Source organism: Tachypleus tridentatus, chromosome 1 (genome assembly GCF_004210375.1).
Source record: "Tachypleus tridentatus isolate NWPU-2018 chromosome 1, ASM421037v1, whole genome shotgun sequence".
NCBI lineage: Eukaryota > Metazoa > Arthropoda > Merostomata > Xiphosura > Limulidae > Tachypleus > Tachypleus tridentatus.
Window position 1 is genome coordinate 2,051,115 of NC_134825.1, and position 24,702 is coordinate 2,075,816.

Here is a 24,702-nt window from a genome sequence, read left to right on the forward strand (position 1 = left end):
ATAAATTTCTCAACAAGTGGGTTTCTCGACATCACTGATTATTCTCGTACAAATATGTTAAAATAAAAACTTCTTACTGAATACACCTGACAATCTTCAGTGAGTGTACAGTATCGAGAGTTATAAAACACCATCAGTGATAAACAAGACACACTTCAAGCCACTAGTAAACATTATAACGTATCAAAATCTGTTTCTTTCTTAATGTAATGGCATAAAGAAGATGAAGTCACAAAAATGTATGAGAGATAAATTATTTTAAATGAAAAGTTTATTAATAAATCATCGTCTTAATGGATTTCAAAACAAAAACATCGTAAACCTTGCGTGACAACAAGATAACATGCGATGTAACATAAATTAAACCTTTACGTTAACAACAGTGGTGTAAATGTCTCAGATTAGATGAAGTATACAATAAGTTTCAAAGAAAAACCTTTAGGAACGTTATTAAGCAAAAAATAAAATAAAAAATAAACCTTATACGACATTTAAATGGCATATAATTCATACAAGCTTTCAGCCTATTCACAGGCCATCTTCTGGTGTAGAAATTAAAATTACACAGTAGATAAACCTAGAAATGTTAATAAAATTAACTAAACATTCAGTTGTTTGGACTTAACCACAAAGCGACACAATAGACTATCTGTGCTTGGCCCACCTTGGGTTTCAACACCCGGTTTATAGCTATGTAAGTTCCAGACATACCGAGGGGCACTGGGGTCCTAAAAGTGCAGTAGCGCTTTGCTGATTGTTAAATTTCGGATTCTTTCGAAGAATTATAAAAGGTTAAGAAGACTTGTAATTCTTCAGAATAAAGCAACATTAATTAAAAAAAACAACAATAAAGCTTACAAAAGATGTACGTAGATTCCAAAATTTAATGTTAAAACATCATTAACGAGCGAAAGGTCTCGTCTGCACTGAATATAGCAAATGTACTGCAATTAATATATTATAACATATTCTACTTTGCTTTCATTCACAAATTCTTAGAAATATCGTAACAATAAGCATACGAGCTTGTAATGAAAAATCGGTACTGCTTAGCAGTCATTCAAAGTGAACTTTTATAAGTTGGCTAACTACGGGATCGGGTTCGCATTATATTGTTTAAAAATGTGTACAATAAATCAGTTTTAAAAATTAGGATAACTTAAATTTTTCTTATTCTAAGATATTTTCCTGAATATTAGTAAATTATTCTTAAGTAAATGTCTTTTTTTTCTTCAACCTTTACAGTAAATTCTCACGTACTTTGCGTTTAAGAGTTGGCGGTGGGTGTTGATGCAGCTGCCTTCCCTCTGGTTTTACACTGCTAAATTAGGGGCGACTAGTGCAGATAGCCCTCGTGTAGCTTTGCGCGAAATTGGAAAAAATCATAGTATTTTAAACAAAAATGAGTAAATAAATATGAATAATATAGATTCAAGGTTTGTAGAGAGTAAAAAGGCTTTTTCGCCATCTATTGGTACAAAATGTAAGGCTATCGCCATATGAGTCCTTTCGCGTTTTTCGTATGGGAATGTAACTTGCTCATGTTTAGTATTTTATCTCATATAGATAATTTTACGTATATAATTTAACAAAATGTCCAGATTCTTGACAAGGTTTTTACAGAATAATGTATGTCTTATACATTAACTTAATGTAAAACTTGATTACAAAAGTTAACACCAATTTAGAATAATACTAACCATGCATTGTTGTTATTAATATTAGGTATAACAGTATCATGCATTATTTTGTTTATAATTTAATAATTTTGATGTTAATATCACTATAAAACATTACATCTGTGTTTAGGCTAATCCCTTGTGGGATTACAAGTGACGAGGTTTGGAAACTAAAAAAATTAAAAACCAAAAAAGAAATAAGTTATTCAGCGTCAAAAGTTAAATTAAAACTTGTCATTAGATATACTTACGATTATAGTTTATACTATTTAGTGAGTTTTCAGATGTTTTGTAAAGAAAGAGATTTACATTTTATTCCTTCTGCTTCAGGTTTATTTATTTTATAAATTCAAGAAAAATAGTATTGACAACAATGTATGGGAACAATGTTCATGGGAGGGATTCTTTTACTTTGTGATTAGATAGTAAATGTTTATATTTTTCAGTATTTCAGGTATTTTTCAGACAAGACTACTTTAACGAAGGGAGAAGAAGAAGTCTTAAGAATTTTAAAGACAAAATTTCCAAAGGCTGCTGCAGTAAAAGTGTCAGACATATCAGGTAAACAGGTTAACTTTTACATCAGTTAAGCAGGTTAACATACATTAGGTTAACTTGTACATTAGTTAAACAGGTTAACATGCATTAGGGTAACTTGTATATCAGTTAAACAATGTAATGTACTTGTTAACTTGATGTACGTTAATCTGTTTAACTGATGTACAAGTTAACCGGTTTAATTGATATACAAGTCAACCTACATCAAGTTAACTTGCATGTCAGGTAAATAATGGACTTACAGCATACTGGAGAAGGAATATTGACCGTAATTCCAAACTGTGTGTATCTATAACAGACCAAGTAAAGTGTACAAAAAGTTAGATGTGTTCAAAAAGTGTTTGTACTCAAGATATGTCTGTGAACTGACAGCATCAGAATCCAAGATGATTGTTTGTGGTATCTATTCTCTTCTGTCATAAACAGTTGCTAAATTAGAAATGTATAGTAAAATGAATAGTTGGTAACTCTAACATGATATAGATAATACTATGTTGAATGCACTTTGACCTCCACTTATGGACATTGGATGTCAGACTTGTGAAGTAAGCTAAAAATTAAAAATGTATGTGTGGTCAGTAACTTTCCTAATGACATTAAGGTCTTGGTTGTTGCAAACAGGCTGCTGTTGCTTTACAATTTTAATCATGGAATGAGTTTAGCAAATAAATGGCACATAGGTTTTAATTATGATAAACATAAGATGATGCATGTGGGTTATCATAATTCGAATTACGAGTATAATTTGGGTGGAAGTAATGTTAACAGGGTCATAAAAGAAAAATGTCTTGGTGTAACAGTTGTTCAGTGCCTAAAGCTATCTAAACCAGTGGTTGGGCAAATGTAATTTTAGCTTATATCTACAGAAATATAAGTCTAAAGAGCGTTGTGTATTACAATTTAAAACAGCTTGAAACTGAGTTCAGTTGTAATTTGAATAATTAAATGTCAGTGTGTATCAAATTTATAACACTTGTCAACAAGTTTGATACTCAGTTTTTCTTATGACAAATATACAAACAGTAATACAATTTATAATATTGGTTATTAGAAATAATGATTTATATACAGTTTTACAAACAATATTGGATCTGATATGGAACTTCCTTCATGTCTTATTGAGGGCTTATAATAAGCAAATTCTGAGTTGATGTAGGTACATTCAAATAATGGGGAACTAGTTAGCTCTTTGCTGATAATATAAGTTTTTCACTACTGTAGTTATACAGTGTCTTCATAGAATAACATCCAAAGATCATTTGTTGAAGTTAAATGGACTCTAATGCTCAAAATCTATAAATGTTTCTGATCAGGTATCTGTAGTTTTCTGATTAATAAGTGTTAATCACAGTTATGGCTTCCAAGGTTTATAGTATACCAACTGTAGCAAATCAACAATATAGATATACTGTCTTTCTGTGTGTTGAGATGGCTATCTGTTATAACTTGTAGGTTAGATTCTAGATGTTGCAGCTACAATAAAAATACTGGCAATCACTAGTTTTTACATACATGCATAGCACATTGTTGATTCTTACATATGAAAATCTTCTCAAATTTAGTGAATAGCCAGGAATTTTAAAGTACAGATTTAACAATATAAATTACATACAATTCTAAATATATATTTAACTGAAACAAACATTAATTAAAATAATATATATTAAATCCTTTACATGTCCCTCCTTAGAGAATTAAACATTGCTGCTACACAATTTTTAATAAAGATGTTATATATATATACACACTGCAAACAGTATATGAAATATACTTTATGAAAGAGTTATATAATTTCAATAATCATGACACTAGATAACACAAAACAAATAACTGTGCAATCATAAAATTACATACATTTGAAGTATATCACTGCAGATGTTATCAACCTCTCTGATATGGATTATCTTCAAATCATTCTCTTCTAATGTTAAACTCCAATTTAACAGTCTTCTGTTTTTGCTCTTCATTTGGTTACAAATATCAGTGTGAATGACAATAGGTTGTTGTGATGGAAATACATACACATTGAAATGTTTTAAAGCTATCACTAAAGCCAATGTTTCTTTTTTCCACAGTAGAATAACTGTTTTGGTGACAATTAAACATTTTAGAAAAATAACAAATCAGGTGTTCAATGTCTCAGTCGTCTGATTGTAATAGAATGGAACCAGCATCAACAGCTAATGTGAAGAACTTGTTAAAGTCAGGTGTCATCAATACAGGTAAATGCACAGTAAAGACTTGACTTTTTCAAAAGCAGATTGGCGTGTTTCAGACCACTCAAACTTTTGATTTTTCTTCAATAAGTTTAACAATGGCACAGTGATGTCAGAAAAATGTTTATAAAACTTTCTGTAATAACCAGCTATTCCCAAAAATCTCATCAGACTTTTCTTGTAATTGGAGTTGGATAATTCACAGTGCAATCAACTTTGGTTTGATTTGGATAAACATGGTCTTGGCATACTACATGACATAAGTAAATAACTCTGGCTTTACAGAAGTCACTTTTTATCAAATTTACAGTGATATTGGCTTTCTTAAACCATTCAACATCATCACTTAATAACCATTCTTCTCAGGTGTCATTGAAAATCACAGTATTATAAACGTAAATTCCAACATCTGACGGATTCTTGACATATTGATTCATCATTTGCTGAAAAGTTGCTTGAGAATTTTTCATCCCAAACAGCATTAAATTGTATTGGTATAATCCATCTAGAGTAACAACAGCAGATCTTTTGCTCTGCCAGTTAGAGGAACAGCCTGATATCCCTTTAGTAGGTCACACTTTGTGATATATCTGGCTCATCTAATCTCTTTAACATAATCTTCCATTCTTGGAAGGGGTTAGAAATCTGTATTTGTTAAAGTCTACAGAATCTAACTGAACCATCAGAATTAGGAACCAGTACAAAAGGTGAAGACCAATCACATTTGCTGGGTTCTGTAATGTCATTTTCCAATACATAAAATATTTCTTTATGCATTTTTTTTATCAGCCTTGATTGGATCCACATGATAGGAATTTTTGTTTGCTGGAGATACATCACCTGCATCAACATCATGAACTGTGACATTAGTTTGATTATGAATGTCTAGAAAAATATGTTTGTATTCAATCAATAAACTAGCAAGTTGATTTTTCTCTTCAAGAGACAAGTGATCAAATTTTGAATGAAAATTGGCCAGAATGTCAGAATTATGCTGCTTGATGTTGCATTCATTTCTGATATTTTCAAAATTATGGGTGTTTGAGTCAAAGCATTTGCCATCATTAGAATGCTCAGTGGCCAAAGTATTTTCAGATGAATGTCTGATGTGATGAGGCTTTAATATATATTAATATGACACAGCTTGGTAGCCTTTCAATGATTAGGCATTTTTACAACATAGTCTGTCTCATTGACTTTCCAAATAATTTCATAGAAATCATTATATCTATCTTCGAGTGGATGTCCCATAGTGAGTAACAATGCTAAGACCATGTCACCAGGATGGAACTTACACTCTTCAGTTTTGCTGTCATAAAGGTTTTTCGTTGTAGCTTTGGATGACTTCAAATTTTCTCAAGTTGATCCACAATCACCGAACAATCTGGACCAAAACTTGGAAATGTAATCCAGGAAGTGCATTTCTTTTGATCATCTTCAGTAACTACAAAGGCACGTGCTGAAAGGCAAAACATTAACTCAAACAGGCTAAAATGATTTCTGAACTGACCCACAAACAGCAAATAATAATATATTAACACTTTTATCCCAATACTTCTTGTTATTAAGACAGTAAGTCTGCATCATATTTTTCAAGGTAGAATAGAATCTCTTAAGAACTACTTGCAATTTTGGATGATACCCATTAGATTTTCACTGAGGTGATAAACAAATTCTTAAAACAGACCCCCATATAAAACTTGATCCCTGATCAAATTGAATTTCTATGGGCAAGTCAACTAAAGTAAGGAAACTAATGAAGGCCTTTTATCTCAGAATGGCTGGTGTGGGTATTAACACTTTTATTGATAAGCAGAGAACAACGTTACGATCTTCCTACGTTAAAAAATTGTTCTCTGCTTATCAATAACAGTGTTAATACCCATGCCAGCCATTCTGAGATACACTTTTATTTCAAGTTGGTTTCTCGTCATCAAAAATTAATCAAGGCTTTTGAAATTTGTTTGGCTGAAATGTTTCTTAAGGGGATAACTTCAGGTAATCGAGTGGCTACACATGATAGTCAACAAGTTCCCTAATCAAGTTTTTGGTAAAAGTTTAATACAATTGGTAATTGCATGACTGAAGGGTTCTTTGAAACTTATCCCAGGTTTCAAAGATACGACAGGAATTTTGTGGTTAGGTTTTTCAACTAATTAACACTTACAACACATTTTATAAAACTGAGAAACATCTTGCCTAATTTCATGGCCAAAAGAAATGTCTTATAATCTTGTCACATGTCTTGTTGACATCCAGATGACCTCCCATGAGGAATTCATCTGAAACTCACTATTTCAGAACAATATGATTTTGGAACAACAAATTCATAAACTACAGCCAAGTTGTTTGAAGCTGACACATCTGGTGGTCTCCATTTCTTTATAAGCACACCATCTTTGAAAAAAAATAACCACTTGGAACTTTCTCCAGTTCATTTTTTGTGAGTACATATTTAAATAGTGAGGATATGTGTGGATCCTTTTCCTGCTTGGTGACCAGTTTACTTTTAGCAGAACTTGATCAGCTGAATCAGATCCCTCATCTTTATCATTGTCACCAAGGAATTGTCAGCAGGACAGTTATTCACGAGATCATCATTGGATCCAAAAATATATCTGAAACAAATCTGTAATGTTGATTGTAGCACACTGCCATATATTGCAGTTTGCCCCACTGGCTGAGACATACTCCTTCCTACTATTTGCCAGATGCCAGTTTCTGGTGGATCTGGTGTTAACTGTTGCTGGACATAACACATTTCTTCCCACACGTGTACTTTTGGGTACCCTCCACCTATTGTGAACTGGACAAAAACTTCCAAATACTTTCAGGTTTTGGATGGGGGATGAACATCCAAATGGTCTCTCCTCTTTCCTATTGTCTACTAGATGTTAGTTTCCAATGGATCTGGTTTTGGTTGTGTAAGAGGCAGCAAGTTATTGGTGTGGAAGCTATTCTTCCATTGTGGTAATCATTCTTGAGGACCCTCTTCTTACTATGGACCTAATAGACAATTCCAGATGCAATTTTCTACTTGGAGTCTCCTTTGTTTCTGCTATCTGGGTGACACTACTACTGTGTTAAGAGCATACCTGGCTTAGAAGTGGTGCTGTCTCTCATGGTAGTGGTGTTTTTAGTTCATCCTTACACCCCATAGTTTTCCTTTGGGTACTTCCTAAAGACGGATCATCTTACTGGTTTTACTCCTTCACCTGTTCATTATGGGGCTAGCTGTGTATGAGGGATGGTAAGATATTGTATCAGAAAATAACATTTTCCTAAACTATAAAGGTATTTAAAACAGATACCTACCTTTCCTCACATGTCCTTCCCACTTCTGGTGGTGTGGCTTGACATAAACTTTTGATTTACTTCTAGTTTGGTTGTAGTCTTTAAGAAATTTACAGACTTTATAGTCCTTAGTGGTTGAGTGGTAAGTCTGAAGACTTATAATGCCAAAAATTGGGTTTTGATACCTGTGGTGTAATAGCACACCCCAAAAAGCTTAGTCTTTTTACTGCCAGCAAACAAACATTTTTTTTTTTCTGGTGACATGTGAACATTGAAGGACCCTTTAGTTCTTCAGAGCTAATCCTGCACACCTACCATTTTAAAACATTAATTAAAACCCATTCTATATCTTCCAGGAAATAATTGATTTACAACCAATGAAAATTTATTTCATAATGTACTCATCCTTTTAACAAACTAAAACAGTCTTAAACTTATGTCCTCTTATTATCTTCAAAATATAGCAAAATCAGATGCTTATTAATCTCCTGAGTAATGTTAAATTTCAACATTGCTGCTATTTAGCATTATTTTCTCAAAGTAGATAAGAGGTGTTCGTAATTTGTCCCTTCAAGGTAACGTTATCATCTCTAGAATCACCCTGGTATACTTTGTCAAAATTCTTTCCAAATAAGAGGTGTTTGTAATTTGTACTTTCAAGGTAACGTTATCATATCTAGAATCACCCTGGTACACATTGTCAGAATTATTTCCAAATAAGAGGTGTTTTTAATTTGTCCCTTGAAGATAATGTTATCATCTATAGAACCACCCTGGTACACTTTGTCAGAATTCTTTCTAAATAAGAGGTGTTTTTAATTTGTCCCTTGAAGATAATGTTATCATCTATAGAACCACCCTGGTACACTTTGTCAGAATTCTTTCCAAATGAGAGGTGTTTTTAATTTGTCCCTTGAAGGTAACGTTTTCATCTCTAGAATCACCCTGGTACACTTTGTCAGAATTCTTTCCAAACAAGAGGTGTTTTTAATTTGTCCCTTGAAGGTAACATTTTCATCTCTAGAATCACCCTGGTACACTTTGTCAGAATTCTTTCCAAATAAGTGGTGTTTTTAATTTGTTCCTTGAAGGTAATGTTTTTATCTCTGGAATCACCCTGGTTTACTTTGTCAGAATTCTTTCCAAATAAGTGGTGTTTTTAATTTGTTCCTTGAAGGTAAAGTTATCATCTATAGAATCACAACCAATTCAGTAGTGAAAAGAGAAACTGGAGGATGGAGTCTGTGTGCCACAGTCGAACTGTCACAAGCCATGGCAGAGCCCACTGAGTCACTCGATTTGGAACCATCTGTATATATATAGGAATGGATGGATCATATGAAAGATGTTCAGCAAAGCAAGAGCGGTATTTCCAATGGGGTGTATCTGCTTTCCTCAGATGACTCAAAGATAAGTTACAATTGGGGACAGTAATTTGCCATGGTGGAATAGGCAATTTCAAATTACTGATTTGAAGAAACTGCAGTGTTATTCAATGATAAATCCAATTCTAATTGTGCCTGGATATGGAGACTAAAAGGAACAATGGCAGATTTTCTGTTATTAAAAAGTGTTGTCTATTGTGGTTGGAAAACACAACTTCAGGTAGGATGCTGTGGTAAGGATCGAAGTTTGGAAGCATACATTAGAGACAGTTGCAAATGATAAATATATAGAGGGGGTTCATGAGATTCCACATAAAGACTTTGCATAGGAGAAGTATGAAAAGCTCCAATGCAAAGCTGAAGCCCCTGCTGATGGACAGGATCCAACATTTTCAGTGCTGAGGTTCTGGGAGAACCATAAACCACAGACCCATAGTCGAGTTTGGATCGGACGAGGGCACGATAAATTTTGAGCATAGAGTATCAATCTGCTCCCCAAGAAGTAGAAGAGAGGACAAAGAGAATGTTTAATGCTTTTAGTCATTTGATACAAAGTTGCTTGATATGCAGTATAAAATTTAACTTACAATCAAATATAAGACCTGAGAACTTTGCCTCATGGACGACAGGAAGTACAACATCATCAAGACAGAGTTCTGGATCTGGGTGGATTCTCCGTTTGTGGCAGAAGTGTGTACAAACGGTTTTAGAAAGTGAAAGTTTAAAACCATTTGCCAAGGTCCACTTTAGTATCTGATTGATTGCAGTTGGTAGCTGCCATTCAATAAACCTCATGTTTGATGACTGGCATGAGATGTGAAAGTCATTAACAAATGGACTGTTTGCAACTGTAGGGAGTGGCTGTTCACTGATGGCATTAATCCTTATAATGAAAAGTGTGACACTCAGAATACAGCAATGAGGGACTCCAAGTTCCTGTGGGAAGTAATGAGAAAGTGTTGAGCCCACATGGACTTGGAATCGATGCTTCATTAAGATTTGCTTGATGAAAAGGGGTAAGTTGTCATGCAATCCATATGAGTGAAGGTCTCATAAGATGCCATATCTCCATGTTGTATCATAAGCTTTTTCTAAATAAAAAAACTTAACAAGATGTTGTTGCCTTAAAAAGGCTTCTCTGATTGGTGTTTCAAGGCGAATTAAGTGGTCTATCATAGAACGTTGTCTTCAGAACCCACACTGGGTAGGTGAGAGGAGGTTGTTTGATTCAAGAAACCAAATGAGGCAGACATTTATTATCCTCTCTAAGATCTTACTGAGACAACTTGTCAAAGCAATAGGATGGTAATTCAAAGGAATCGTTGGATCCTTCCCAGGTTTCAGAATCGGGAGTATGATAGCTTGTCACCAAGCATCTGGATAGACATTTTCCTGTCATATCCGATTAGAAACAAAGACCCATGATTTGAATGTCATGAGCAGTTTTTACTAATGTCCATATTTAATACTATTAACGTAAAAATAAGAAGAAACAAAGACCCAGTAACTGAATGTCATCAGCAGTTTTTACTAATGTCTGTATTTAATACTGTTAATGTAAATCAAGAAATAAACAATGACCCATGAGCTTGTAACAAGAGTCCAGTTTGATTGGAATCCATTGTAAACAACATACCTTTTGTTATCCAACCATCTTACAATACAATTCATTACTTTCCACAACCCCTCCACTAATGTAATTTTCCAATCTGACATTTTATGGCATTGTATTAAAAGATTTTTGAAAATATAATTACATCAAGACCACTGTTTTTCTGTTTATACAGATGACATATCTGAAACAAAGTTGATATATTAGTAATAGATGCTTTTGTATAATGAATCTATGCTGGCTGTCTTTAGAACATTTTATTAACTATTAATTTGAACAACTATTGTACTTGCACGTTTTAACATTTGAAAGATATAGGATTTAGAACATATTATGTATCCTTTTGGTGTAGATTCCTGCATGTGATGAGGGGACCTCTCAGAGAAGGTTCTGTTCTTTCAGTTTACTGCTGCTGGGATCTAAACATCCACCCATGTGTTTGCCATGCATGGTGATTTGTGAAAGGATCCTGGTGGTTGAGGGGTCCAACCTTAACACACCACATTTGTCTTGAATTCCTGTAAATGGGCTGCTTTGGGGTGGCCCTCCAAGGATCAATTGGTTGGACCTCATGGGCTGGGGTTAACCAAGTACCAGTGTTGAATGTTTTCAATGGATGTTGTGGACATTGTGTCTAGTGCTGGTGTTTGGGTATAGTGCTCGTGAAACCCTGGCATTGCTGCAATGTCTTTGGTTGGCACTGTAGTGCATCCCCTCATAGGGATCCATGGTGGGTGGGGTCACTTGGTACTGAAATGTAGCTTCTTTATTATGGATACCTCTCTTTCTGAAAAAATAAATAGAAATGAAAAAAAAACAACAACAGATCATTGGAAAACATTCATGCATGGATAACTCTGTTGTATAGTGAATATTACAGCCAGATTCTGCACTGTGATTTATGATTATCCATTTCTTATCTGAGAAATCCTTGGAACAGATGTCTCCACTTTTTATTCAAAGGGGATTAGAGGGACTTGCTGGCTCTCCAAAGTTAGTAAAGAAGTTGTGCTCTGGAGACATTTTGGTGGAAACATCTTCACCACAACATACCAAACTACTCTTGAAATCAGAGTCCATTGGGGATATACCCATTTAGGTTACTCCCCCATGCAACTTTGAATTCTTCAAGAGGAGTTATAGTTGAGAGGGATTTAAAGAACATTCCTGAATTGGAGATCCTCACTGGTTTTTCCAGCCAAGGCATTACTGTGGTGTGCCGAACCTTCACTCGTAAAAATGGAATTGTGGACACTACCAATGTTTTGATATTAACATTTACAACAGGTTATCTGAACTGCAAGGTATGACCTTACATTCCTAACCCTCTTAGATGTTTCCAGCATTAGCAGTTTAGTCAGTCTAAAACATCATGTCCTGGTTCTTTGATACATGCACGTTTTGGTGGTAAAGACCACAATGCTTATGAGTGCAATCTGGAACTGCATTGTATTAACTGTAGTGGTCCACACTCCTCTTACTCTATTTCTTGCCCAAAATGGGTAGAAGAGAAATAAGTGTAATGCTTGAAGACTGTTAATACTATCACCTACCCAGAGGCTTAAAAATTATCCCCAACTCTATCTCGGACATATGCTGGTCTACTACATTTCACTGCCACAGTGGGAGTGCAGACAGATCTTTACTTGCCTCAAACTGAGTCGTTTGCAAAACATCTAAAGAATCTTGTGCCTTCCATAATTAAAAACGTTGGCACATCTATATCCACTTCCATCTCTGTTCCTACCACTCATTCCAGTGACTGCCTAGTTCCACTTCCTTCAGGTTCAAGTGTTTTCTTGGGTCCATCCTTTTCTGCAGCCACAAGAAATAAATCAACCATTCATTCATGCCCTCAGTCATTGGAATCTTTGTCCACAAACAGAGACCTTCATACTCGACCTAGGGCAGGATCCATGGATGTTGATAGATCTTCATCCAATAAAAAAAAAAAAAATGTGATCACAAACAGAAGGTTTCCCCACCACATTCTCCTCCACATAAATAAAAATGGTCACTTTGATCCAGTGGAACTGTCAAGGTTTTCAATCAAATATAGATGGCATTAAGGATTTGATTGATTCTTACCATCCCATGCATCTCTCCTTACAGGAAACATTTCTGAAACTTGCTGGGGTGGCATTCTGGTTGATCAGAATTTGCCCACCCTGTCTTTGTCACTTGATACACCCTTGAAGGCTGTGGCCATTCCTGTTTTCTGGGGTCATACTATCACTATTTGTTCTCTATTCTTGGCTTCTGAAGAGACCTATGACCAGTCAGACCTTAATGCCCTCATTGAGCAGTTGCCATCCCCTCTTTTTACTATTGAGGGATTTTAATGGACATAATCCCCACTGGGGCAGTTCTAGTAATGATGAGAGGGGTCATGCTACAGAGCATATGTTCTTGGACCACAACCTGTCTCTCATCAATACTGGTACTTATACCTATTTTCATGCAGCTAGTCAGTCTTCTACTGCTATTGATCTTTCTATCTGCTCCCCTTCACTTGTCACTTACTTTTCTTGGAGAGTTGACAGTAATCCAGGTGGCAGTGATAATTTTCCTGTCATTTCACAAAAGATTGGCCATGGTCGATGCCATCCAACCCATGTGCCTTGATGGAAGTTGGATCAGGCTAACTGGCCTTCTTTCACTGCTCTCTCAGAACTTGATCTTGCCATCATGTGTAAGCCATCAATAGATGACTGTGTGGTAGTAGTAACTGACTGTATTGTCCAGGCAGCTGCTCAGTGTATTCCTAAAACCTCGACACATTTCCCACAGTATCCTTGTCCTTGGTGGAATTCTGCCTGCCACACGACAAGAAAAGCTCAAAAATGGACTTGGGATACCTTTCGTAGGTATCCCATATTTTTAAACCACATTGCAGTTCAGTGGGCCCATGCACATACTCAGCATGTCAGACATCAAAGCCAGAAGGAATCTTGGATTAAATACACCTCTAGCATTCCTACCACCAGTTCCAAAGTCAAATGGGACAAAATTTGAAAGGTTAGTGGCCAGTATACTTTTACCCTTCTTTTGATCTTGTTCTCTGGTGTTCAGGATGTTGCTGATGCCCAGAGCATTTTCAATACTCTCGGTGAAAGCTTTTCTCATGCATTTAGCACTTCTGCTTCATCCCCAATCTTCTTAGCCATTAAAACACGGGCAGAACGATATCCTCTTTCCTTTTGAGCTGATCATCTTTGACTATAATTGCCCATTACACTGGTGGAACTTAAACTTGCTCTTCATTGGTCTGACAGTACATCAGTTGGACTTGATGATATTCAATATGAAATGTTGCACCATCTCTTTCCTGCCTCTCTTGCTTTTCTTCTGGTTGTTTTGAACCAGATCTGGCAGGAAAACGTTTTTCCCAATGTTGGGCACCATTTTATTGTACTCCCTTTTCCTAAACTTGGGAAGGATTCCAAGATTACTTTGAAGTACTGTCCAACTGCTTTGACAAGCCGTCTCTATATGATCTTAGAAAGGATGGTTAATGCTCATCTTGTTAGGTTCCTCGAATCTAACAACCTTCTCTCACCAACTCAGTGTGGGTTTCGAAGAATGTACTCCACCATGGACCACCTGATTTGACTTTAAACATCAATCAGGGAAGCCTTTCTCATGCGACATCTTGTTTATGTACTTTTTGACCTTGAGAAAGCTTATGATGCAATGTGGAGATATGGTATCTTGCAAGACCTCCACTTGTATGGGTTGCATGGCAATTTACTGATTTTTATTAAACATTTTTTAATAAACTAGTGATTTCAAGTCCATGTGGGTTCAACACTTTCCCATTCTCTCCCACTGGAACTTGGAGTCCCTCAGGGCTGTGTCTTGACTGTCACACTTTTCATTATAAAGATTAATGCCATCAGTAGACAACTACCCCTATAGTTGCAAACAGTCTCTTTATTAATGATTTCCACATCTCGTGGTTGTTGCTAAACGTGAGGTATATTGAGTGGCAGCTACAGACTGCCCTCAGTCATTTACTGAAGTGGACCAGAGCAAATGGTTGTAACATTTCTATCTCCAAAACTGTTTGCATGCACTTTTGCCATCAAGGGGGTATTCACCCTGATCCTGAACTCTGTATTGGTAAAGTTGTACTTCATGTGGTCCCTGAGGCAAAGTTCTTGGGGCTTATCTTTGGCTGTAAGCTGACCTTTATTCCACACATTGAACAGCTATGTGTCAAGTGTACAAGGGATCTAAACATTTTCCAACCCCTCTCTTCCATCTCTTGGGGGGGGGGGATCGATGTTCCATGCTAAAAATCTATTGTGCCCTTATTTGTTCAAAACTGGACTATGAGTCTCTGGTCTATGGCTCTGCCAGGACCTCGGCCTTGAAAATGTTGGGCCTTGCACAGGGGCCTTCTGCACTTCTCCAGTCCAGAGTTTGCACATGGAGTCTCATGAACCCCAATATACATTCATCTTTTGCAATTGTCTTTAATGTATGCTTTAAAACTTTAATCTTTACCACAGCATCTCACATAGGGTTGTGTTTTCCTTCCTCAGTGGACCACATGTTTTTGTAATAGATGATCTGCCATTGTTTCTTGTAGCCTTCATATCCAGGTGTAGTTGGATGAATTGGGTTTATCTTTGGATGACATAGAGGTATTCACAGATCAGCCCATCCCTCCAAGGCTAATTACTATCCCCACATATGACCTTTCTTTGAGTCACCTGAAGAAGGCAGATACCCCTGATTAAAAGTAATGTCTTCTATGTGTCAAACATCTTTCAAACCATCCTTCCATTCCCATTTATACAGATAGTTCAAAATCAGGTGATTCTGGGGCTCTGCCATGGTTTGCTGTGATTTGGTTGTTGCATACACAATCCCCTCTACAGTTTCTGTGTTCACTGTTGAATTGTATGCCATTTCTCATACCCTGGATCACATGGAAGTTCTCTACTTGCCTTGGAATCACTTCACATTAGTTCACACCTTGTTCTCACCAATATTCAAAACAGACTGGCTCATTTCCCTTTAACATCTACTTCTGTCCAGTTCTGGATACCAGGCCATGTTGCTATCACAGGAACGAGCTCGCTGACACAGCAGCTAAGTCTGTCTGCTCTGGTGTTATCACTGCTATACCTGTTCCATACTTGGACTATGGTCCTGTATTCAAGGCTTGGCTCCTTGCCAGTGAGCAACTTGAAAACAAGCTTTTCCAAATAAAACCCTCTGTTGGACTTTGCCCATCTTGTTTCCATAAGGATTGGAAAGAGGAAGTTGTCCTAACTAGACTGTGCATTGGTCAGTTTTTTAACTCATTGTTTTCTTTATCTGGGACTGATGCACCAGTGTGTTGTCTGTGTAACACTCAAGTCACAATAAGCCACATTTTACTGTCTGCCGTCTATGACTCTCAACGATGGCAGTATTATAGACATGTTTTGTCTCAAGGTTTATCCGTAATGTTGGACAGTGTCATTGGCAATGGTGACAATGTACACCTTACAAATGTTTTCAGTTTTTTAAAGACTGTTGACCTTTTTCAACTGTGTTTTCACTTATTTATGGATTCAGTATTATCCAGCTGAAATAAGCTGTTCTTATCAAAATAATTTAACATATCTGAACAGAATGTTCGAGAAGTTACACACAAAATTCTTTTGTTTTCTAAAGTAACCTTAATCATTCTTTTTAAGGTAACACAACAAGAGGCATTTTGGTCCATCTGGAATGCTTTATCCTTTAAATTAAACCAAGTTCTTAAGAAGACATTCAAAGCTAGTCCTTATCATTTCAGATATTTATCAAGCTTGCATTAAATTCCTTAAATTAACTGTATCCACTGTATCTGTTCTGAAGACTGATCACCATATTAGAAAAATAGAGCTATCTTAGTTGGGGATGACTCCTGTCCTGTTAAAATTTATATTTGTATTTCTTGATCTTACGAAACTGACCATGAAATACAATACATCAACACTATCTATTCTGTTAACTAACTTGTATCTTAAGTCTTCATACTGTTTTCTTGATCTTACCAAACTGACCATGAAATACAATACATCAACACTATCTATTCTGTTAACTAACTTGTATCTTAAGTCTTCATACTGTTTTCTTGATCTTACCAAACTGACCATGAAATACAATACATCAACACTATCTATTCTGTTAACTAACTTGTATCTTAAGTCTTCATACTGTTTTCTTGATCTTACCAGACTGACCATGAAATACAATACATCAACACTATCCATTCTGTTAACTAACTTGTATCTTAAGTCTTCATACTGTTTTCTTGATCTTACCAAACTGACCATGAAATACAATACATCAACACTATCTATTCTGTTAACTAACTTGTATCTTAAGTCTTCATACTGTTTTCTTGATCTTACCAAACTGACCATGAAATACAATACATCAACACTATCCATTCTGTTAACTAACTTGTATCTTAAGTCTTCATACTGTTTTCTTGAGAGTAAACAAGTTTGGAGATTTTTTCCTCTTTTTTCTAATATAACTTCTTCATACTAGGCATCTTCATAGTAACCTTTCTTTGAACTTTCTTGAACAACTCACTGTCTTTCTAGGGTAATGATCCCGTGGATGAACACACTACTCCAAATGTGGCCTGACATTATAATCTCTCTAGGCTTTTTTTAGTATTTCTATATATACAACCAAAATGTTCTTTTTTGTCCTGCCATAGACAACAGTGCATTGTTTGGGTGGCTGGAGAGACTGATTAACCAGAACATCATTTTTTTATCTTATAACAATGTTAAGGTTATTGCCATCAACATTGTACTCATAATTCAAATTATGGTATCCTGCATGAATTATCTTTAATTTACTGTATTTAAATACCATCTACCATTTATTCATTTAACTTGCCAAATACATTTTTCTTTGTAAGGCAGTAACATCCTTCTCACAGACAGCAATACTTAATATTTTGTATTTCAGCAGTTTCTTTTGAAATTTTAAAATTTTGTAATCTATAAATCTAATGTCATCCTATTGTTTTAGAAAATTTCTAGTTCTTAAAATAAAATATTTTTATGTGAAGGCTAATAATAGGAAAGTAGCAAATAAGTGCAGAAGTGATTGACAAATAATTTTATTTCAAAACTCAATAGAATCTTGTGAAAACTGTCTTGATTTGTCAGATAATAATGCCACTAGACTTAAAAGAATAATAACCCTGTGTTAATTTGTCGTTTTCTGTCATTATCGTCAAAGGGGGCTGTGGTGCAATGTATGAGGTGAGCCTGGAGTCTACTGATTTTATTGGGAAGAACCGAGTCCAACAACATATGATGGTAAATGAGGTAAGGTATACTTTATGGAGTCTACTGATTTTATTGGGAAGAACCGAGTCCAACAACATATGATGGTAAATGAGGTAAGGTATACTTTATGGAGTCTACTGATTTTATTGGGAAGAACTGAGTCCAACAACATATGATGGTAAATGAGGTAAGGTATACTTTATGGAGTCTACTGATTTTATTGGGAAGAACCGAGTCCAACAACATATGATGGTAAATGAGGTAAGGTATACTTTATGGAGTCTACTGATTTTATTGGGAAGAACCGAGTCCAACAACATATGATGGTAAATGAGGTAAGGTATACTTTATTTTGTGAAATGACCACTGGTTATTTTGTCATTACATGTGTTTTTTTCTTAGTTTAGTGAAGTTATTTAATTTCAAGGTCTCAGGTTCACCTTGTTAACCAGGTTATACTGAAAAGTTTCAATTCATGTGTAGCACATTAAAATGTTATTTTCTACGTAACTCATAAGGTGTATTTTTAATTTTGATAGGCTTTAAAAGAAGAAATCAAAGACATGCATGGTTTAAGAATTTTCACATCAGTTCCAAGTGAAACACAGAGCTGAAATGGATGTTGCAGTAGCAAGATCACCCCCCCCTCAGTTAAAACTTTGCTGTGTTAGTTAATATATAAGTTATAATAAGTAAACTGCTGTAGTGATGTGACATTGAGAACCCTTCTCAGTCGAAAATTTTCCTTTGTTACTTAATATATCAGAACAGATATGATAGAGAAACTGTAAAAATTGAATTGTTTCTTATGGTATTGAAATTCTATATAAGGCTAGGAGATTTGAAATGTATATAATGATATATACATATATAGAGAAAGATCTTAAAATACACTACTGGTACTACTAATACTGTATTCTGTTGTATTAAATAAATTGGAATTACATTAAAAACTACATAAATGAAAGAAAAATATCTTACTTCACTGACTTGAAATTTTGAGTTTGAGTATCATGTAGATATAAAAAAATGTATCATCAGTGTCTCTGATGTTCCAAATTCTTACCATAGTGTATTTCTAACAAACACTAGCTATGTTCCTTCATTAACTTTAATGTCTATGCAAATTCTTAATAGCCAAGTAATAATAATAAAGCTTATGAAAGGTGACAAAATTCCACACTTTTAAAAATGTTATTATTGTTTGCTGTGTTTTAAACAAAAGATCAGTTTTGTGACATTATTTAATGTCAATCACAGCTTAAGTTTATTTCTCTGATATGTGAATGTATACTAGTGGAATTTGCAAAAATGCTAACTTAACAGCTGAGTAAGTATTCAGAAAATGTTTATTAATAAGGTTCAATGACCTCTGGCCTGGCAAAGGCCATTGTATGCTTAAAATTATTGAATAAATGAGTTACTAGAGTCTTTTATCAGAGCTGTCTATAGTTCATCGACAGTGCTTGGAGATGAATTATATGATTCCAGATGTCCTCTAGTTATTCATTGAATTCCAGGGAATATTCTGGACAGTTCATGTACTCAGTACACTCTTTGTTCAAGAAATAGCCAACCAACTGAGGTGATGAAGTCTATTATTATTCTTTACAAGCAAGTTCTGACCATCTGTATTTGCATATAGTAATACTAATGGTGGTAAATTTTGTGTGTGTTTAGTGCCATGTCAAGGTCAGTGTGTCTACCAATAGTGGTTCTTGCACAAACAAGTATACCACCACGTGTGTCCTGCCTCCATAAAGTTCAGTCCCACCTTTCTTCAGATTCGTAGCAGTTGTAGTAATAAGAATAATATGTTTGTAAATGGGACATGTTCTTTAATCAGTGCACCTGTTCTTGGCACTACTACAGAAGGTCTGGTTGGCAGTAATGAGTTAGAATAAAACATTATTGGTTACCCATTTTAATGTTCAAAAGTGTTGATAATAGTCAACTTTGTGAAGTCTGTTGATAGCCATCATCTGACATAATGTCCATGAAACCAGTATTTAGTAACCACCATGGATGACAGTGAAGTTTCTCTTAGGAACTGCTGGTTCAGGTGTGGCTTTCACCAGTTGTCTTCTGGTTTTTCCTTTTCAGGTTTCTAATAAAGTACATCACTGGTCTGAAGGCAAGTCCACATCCTGATAATATGTTGAACACTTGTAGTCACTTTCACCAGCTTCTAGCCATCTCATGGTAATGTTAATGTCTTTGTTGGGGTCCTGCTATGTTTCACTGTCATTCTGGTTCTCGTCACACTAATATGTGGGTGAAGTATAAATAAACTTAGGACTTTCTTTAATAATGGTGGTTCTCCATGCCATACTTACAATATATAAAACTTTTGATGATTTGTGATTTGTCAGTGTAGTAACTGGGTGCTGAAAATTCTTTGATCTGAGTTACAGCAGCTGCTATAACTTCCACTCTAGAAATAAAAAATCCATAAAAGTTATTATCTTCAGCTGTGAATCACTTGATTTAATATTTTTTCTATTATTTAATGTTACTATCATATCAGTATGTAATGTATCTTTCAGATTTCGATGTTTAACGTAGCAGGGTGAAATACCTTTATAGTACATACAGATGTGTTTCATCTGTTTTACACCTGATTGTACTCAACTAGGCACTTACAAGTCATGGTGCTACAAGTTAAATAGCTTATGATTGTATGTAGATTGTTCATAAGTGGAAACACAAAACTATAATGTAACAACGACAAGGGACGAGTTGGTCCGTGTAGGACATTCCGTTCACGAAACTTAAAAATAAAAGTAAAACAATCCAAGCCAACCTCTGTCATATATCAAGACTCTCTTTAAATCTTCTAAAATTAACTGGAAGGAACGTGATTCAAAAGTCAACCACTGCCAAAGTTTATTTGTGTTTTCTGGTCTTACTATTCTCACCATGAAATACTGAAAAGATGATTTGTTTTGTTTTAGGAATCTTCAACATTTCCATCATGCTCCTTTATAAAAAGAAACAATTCAGTAAATCTTAACCACCCCTCCATTCCAGTTCTGAACTCTTTAAAACAGTTCAATGTCCTTCCTGACATAAAGAGCTAAATACTGGACAGTTCTACAGATGTGACCAAACCTATGACCTGTACAGTGGCATTGCAAGTTTCTCAACTTGTGCTCAATATTTCTATAGATACAGCTTAAAATCTTATTTACTATATCACTGGCAGCAGCACATTATTTTGATGGCTTAATAGACTGATCGACCAACCAAGATTCTTTTCTTCCTCTAGTAACAAAAGTTTTATTCTGAAATTGTTGGTATGGGAAGAAAGTTTAGCGTCCATTCGCCCACTGAGTGGATGTATATACAAGTCAGGTGGTGTCCATTCACCCACTGAGTGGATGTATATACAAGTCAGGTGGTGTCCATTCACCCACTGAGTGGATGTATATACAAGTCAGGTGGTGTCCATACACCCACTCAGTAGATGTATATACAAGTCAGGTGGTGTCCATTCACCCACTGGGTGGATGTATATACAAGTCAGGTGGTGTCCATATACCCACTCAGTAGATGTATATACAAGTCAGGTGGTGTCCATACACCCACTGAGTGGATGTATATACAAGTCAGGTGGTGTAAATACACCCACTCAGTGGATGTATATACAAGTCAGGTGGTGTTAATACACCCACTCAGTGGATGTATATACAAGTCAGGTGGTGTTAATACACCCACTCAGTAGATGTATATACAAGTCAGGTGGTGTTTATACACATTTTCCTCCTGTCCCAAATTCTCTCAAGTTTCTTTTTCTCACCCTACATCCATACAGTTATTAAATTTTTTATTACTTGGTTTTTCACTTTTCACAAGTCAATGTCTTGGTTTCCAGTGGAGCTGTAACTTCCAGGTGAAATACACCATTTCATCAATTATTCTATAGGGAGATATAATCTATACATGTTACTTCTTGAAGCAAGATAAGTCATGACCAAGATACTTTAAAGTAGTGTAAAGAATATACAGTAGGTTATCTACTTCCATATATTGTTCATCATGGCATGAAGTTGTAACTAGCCTACAGTGGATCCCTCACTGCTCTAGGTGTGGCGCATCCTAAGAGTAGTGAAGTGTTTTGATGTGCAGCCTGGTTGTAGACGCATCTTGGTTTACAAGGTATGGCTGACCAAGAAGAAGAATATTTATTTGTGTGGCTTCTTTATAGGAAGATAGCCAAATTTTGGGCCAGTTTGTACTTAATAATAAAGGCTTTTCATCTCTCTTCCTCTGGCTGAGGTTTGTCAATATTCTGATATGTATGCTATCATATGCAATGTATAAGCTACCATTTTTAATCAAACCCATTTCTACTTATGGAACACTACTGCATGTCCTGATAATTGTTCAGAGTGTTGAGAATAACACTCTAATTCAAATTATGATACATTTTAAATCTTCTAGTCAAAGGCTAAATTTGTATATATCACAGTATGTCTAAATACAATACCTCAGTAATATCTAGGATGATTTGGTGCCCTGACATTTCATTTTATGGTTTGGTATTGAAAAAGAATGGACACCATTTGTTTTTGCATCTATTGGATGAATAAACTTAACTTTCATGTGAAACTAAAACTAGAATGATTGTGTTAAATGGAAGATATGTTACTTCACAGAAAATAGTAGGTGTGTTTACACAACTTATATCAATGTTTTTGGTTTTTTTTGCCATTTGGAGTGAAAGAGAAGGAATTTTGTTAGCATTTTTGTTTTTAAAGTCATGTGTTCCTGTTAAATAATTTGAGGAACTGTTATATGTTTTACAGTTTGATAAAAAAAAAGCATATTAAAACAAAATATGATTGTTGGTGCCATTGTGTGATTCAAGATCTGTTCAGTGATCTTTAGTAGAATATTGATAACATTATTTTTTCAATAAATCATGAGCCAATCAATTCCAGAGTGTTTTGTGTCTTTTTAAGGGGAATGTTAACCTTATTTCTTTAGAGTTTACAAAAGAATATAGTTAATTAAGTTTGTAGTTCACAAAATTCTGTAGAATGTTATACATGTAATTTAAAGACAACACAGCTAAGCTCTAAATTTTCTAGACTCAGAACCAGCCTTTTTACTGCTTGAATATTTGTCAACACTTAATCGTTAAATTAACTGCATCAAGCACAGCTGAAGACACCCTTTCCAAACACCATCCACCTTGCTAGAAAAATATATTTGTCTCCTAGTCTTACCACTTAATACAAAAAATGATGCATCAACAATAACAATTCCTGGTGAAATTTTGTTGAATGGATGGCAACTACCTGTTTAGAAACACAAGTGTGTAAAGGACAGTGTTTTGAAAGACTTCCAATGTGAAGACAAAAGGCAGAAGTATTCTGAAATGTTGTCCTCTACATTTGTGTTTATACAAAATGCAGTTGCTGTTCATTCAACTACATTTCTAATATTCTGCCTAACGATCATTCATAGAATATCAGTTACAATGAAAATATTACACATCTCAATCAGGTTCCCTCTAATTCTTCTTTTTTTAAGACAAAACAGTTTCAGAAATCTGAACCTTTATTCATATGACAATCTTGTACCCCTGGTGTCATCCTAGTAGCTTTCCTTTGAATTATTTTCAACAGTCTTTTCTTCATAAAGTAAGAAGCCTAGTAATAATTACAGTACTCCAAGATGGCTTTCTTTAATGACACTAAATGTTATTCCTATCAAGCTTTATAATTCAAGTTATTTCCTACATGCATTACTGTGTATATATAATAATTAAAAACCGTTTGCTACATTTACCAAACTCCTCAACTAATATAAATAATTCTGTAAAGAGTAGCATCCTCTTCACATTCAAGTTTAATATTATCAGCAATTTCAAATAATTTATTGACTGTTCTTTCATCTGGGCCATTGATGTAAACCAAAAAGGTCCTAAGACTAAGCCTTGAAATATACCACTTGTGATCTTAATCCAGCCCCTCGGTGTGTGGATTCCTGTACGAGGTGAGGGGACCTCCCAGGGAAGGTTCTGTTCTATCTGGTTACCTTCTCTGGGATCTAAACATCCACCCACGTGTTTGCCGTGCGTGGCGACCCGTGAAGGGGAGGAGAGGATCCTGGTAGATGAGGGTTCCAACCCTAACACACCACTTTGGCCTCGAATTCCTGTAAACGGGCGGCCTTTGGATGACCCCCCTTGGGTCAATCGGCTGGTCCACTTGAGCTAGAGTCAACCAAGTACCAGTGTTGGAAGTTCTCAACAGGTGTTGTGGACATTGTGCCTGATGCTGGTGTTTGGGTATAGTGCTCACAAAACCCTGGCGTTGCTGCATTGTCCTTGCATGACTTTGTAGTGCGTCCCCTTGTAGGGCTCCCTGGTGGGTGGGGTCAGTGGGTACCGAAATTTTTCCTTTTTCCTATGGATCCTCTAAAAAATTTAAATAAAATTGTAAAAAAACAGTCAATGGGTAAGCGACCACGTCTTGAATACTCAGAACAGCAATCTTCAACATCAGTAACACACGTACCTCATTTTCTTATATTACATTCTCTTTCGGAAAAACTTTTAGGGCAAATGTCCCCTTTTTTTATTCAAAAGGGACTAGAGGGACTTGCTGGCTCTCCAAAGTCAGTAAAGAAACTTCGATCTGGTGACATATTGGT

The 24,702-nt window shown here is 35.4% G+C and overlaps 2 protein-coding genes across 2 annotated transcripts in view; one reads left to right on the forward strand and one right to left on the reverse strand.

Moving 5' to 3' along the window:
• The window catches only part of LOC143229231 (prolyl 4-hydroxylase subunit alpha-2-like), a 514,682-nt gene that overhangs the window by 171,826 nt on the left and 318,154 nt on the right, over positions 1-24,702 (reverse strand). The gene's annotated exons all lie outside the window — the stretch shown is intronic.
• LOC143228740 (bolA-like protein 3) lies at positions 1,472-22,976 on the forward strand. The gene is made up of 4 exons (XM_076460075.1): positions 1,472-1,629; positions 2,126-2,240; positions 17,990-18,078; positions 18,579-22,976. Exons 1-4 carry the CDS (start codon positions 1,594-1,596, stop codon positions 18,651-18,653), a joined length of 315 nt encoding a protein of 104 aa, XP_076316190.1. The 5' UTR covers positions 1,472-1,593; the 3' UTR covers positions 18,654-22,976.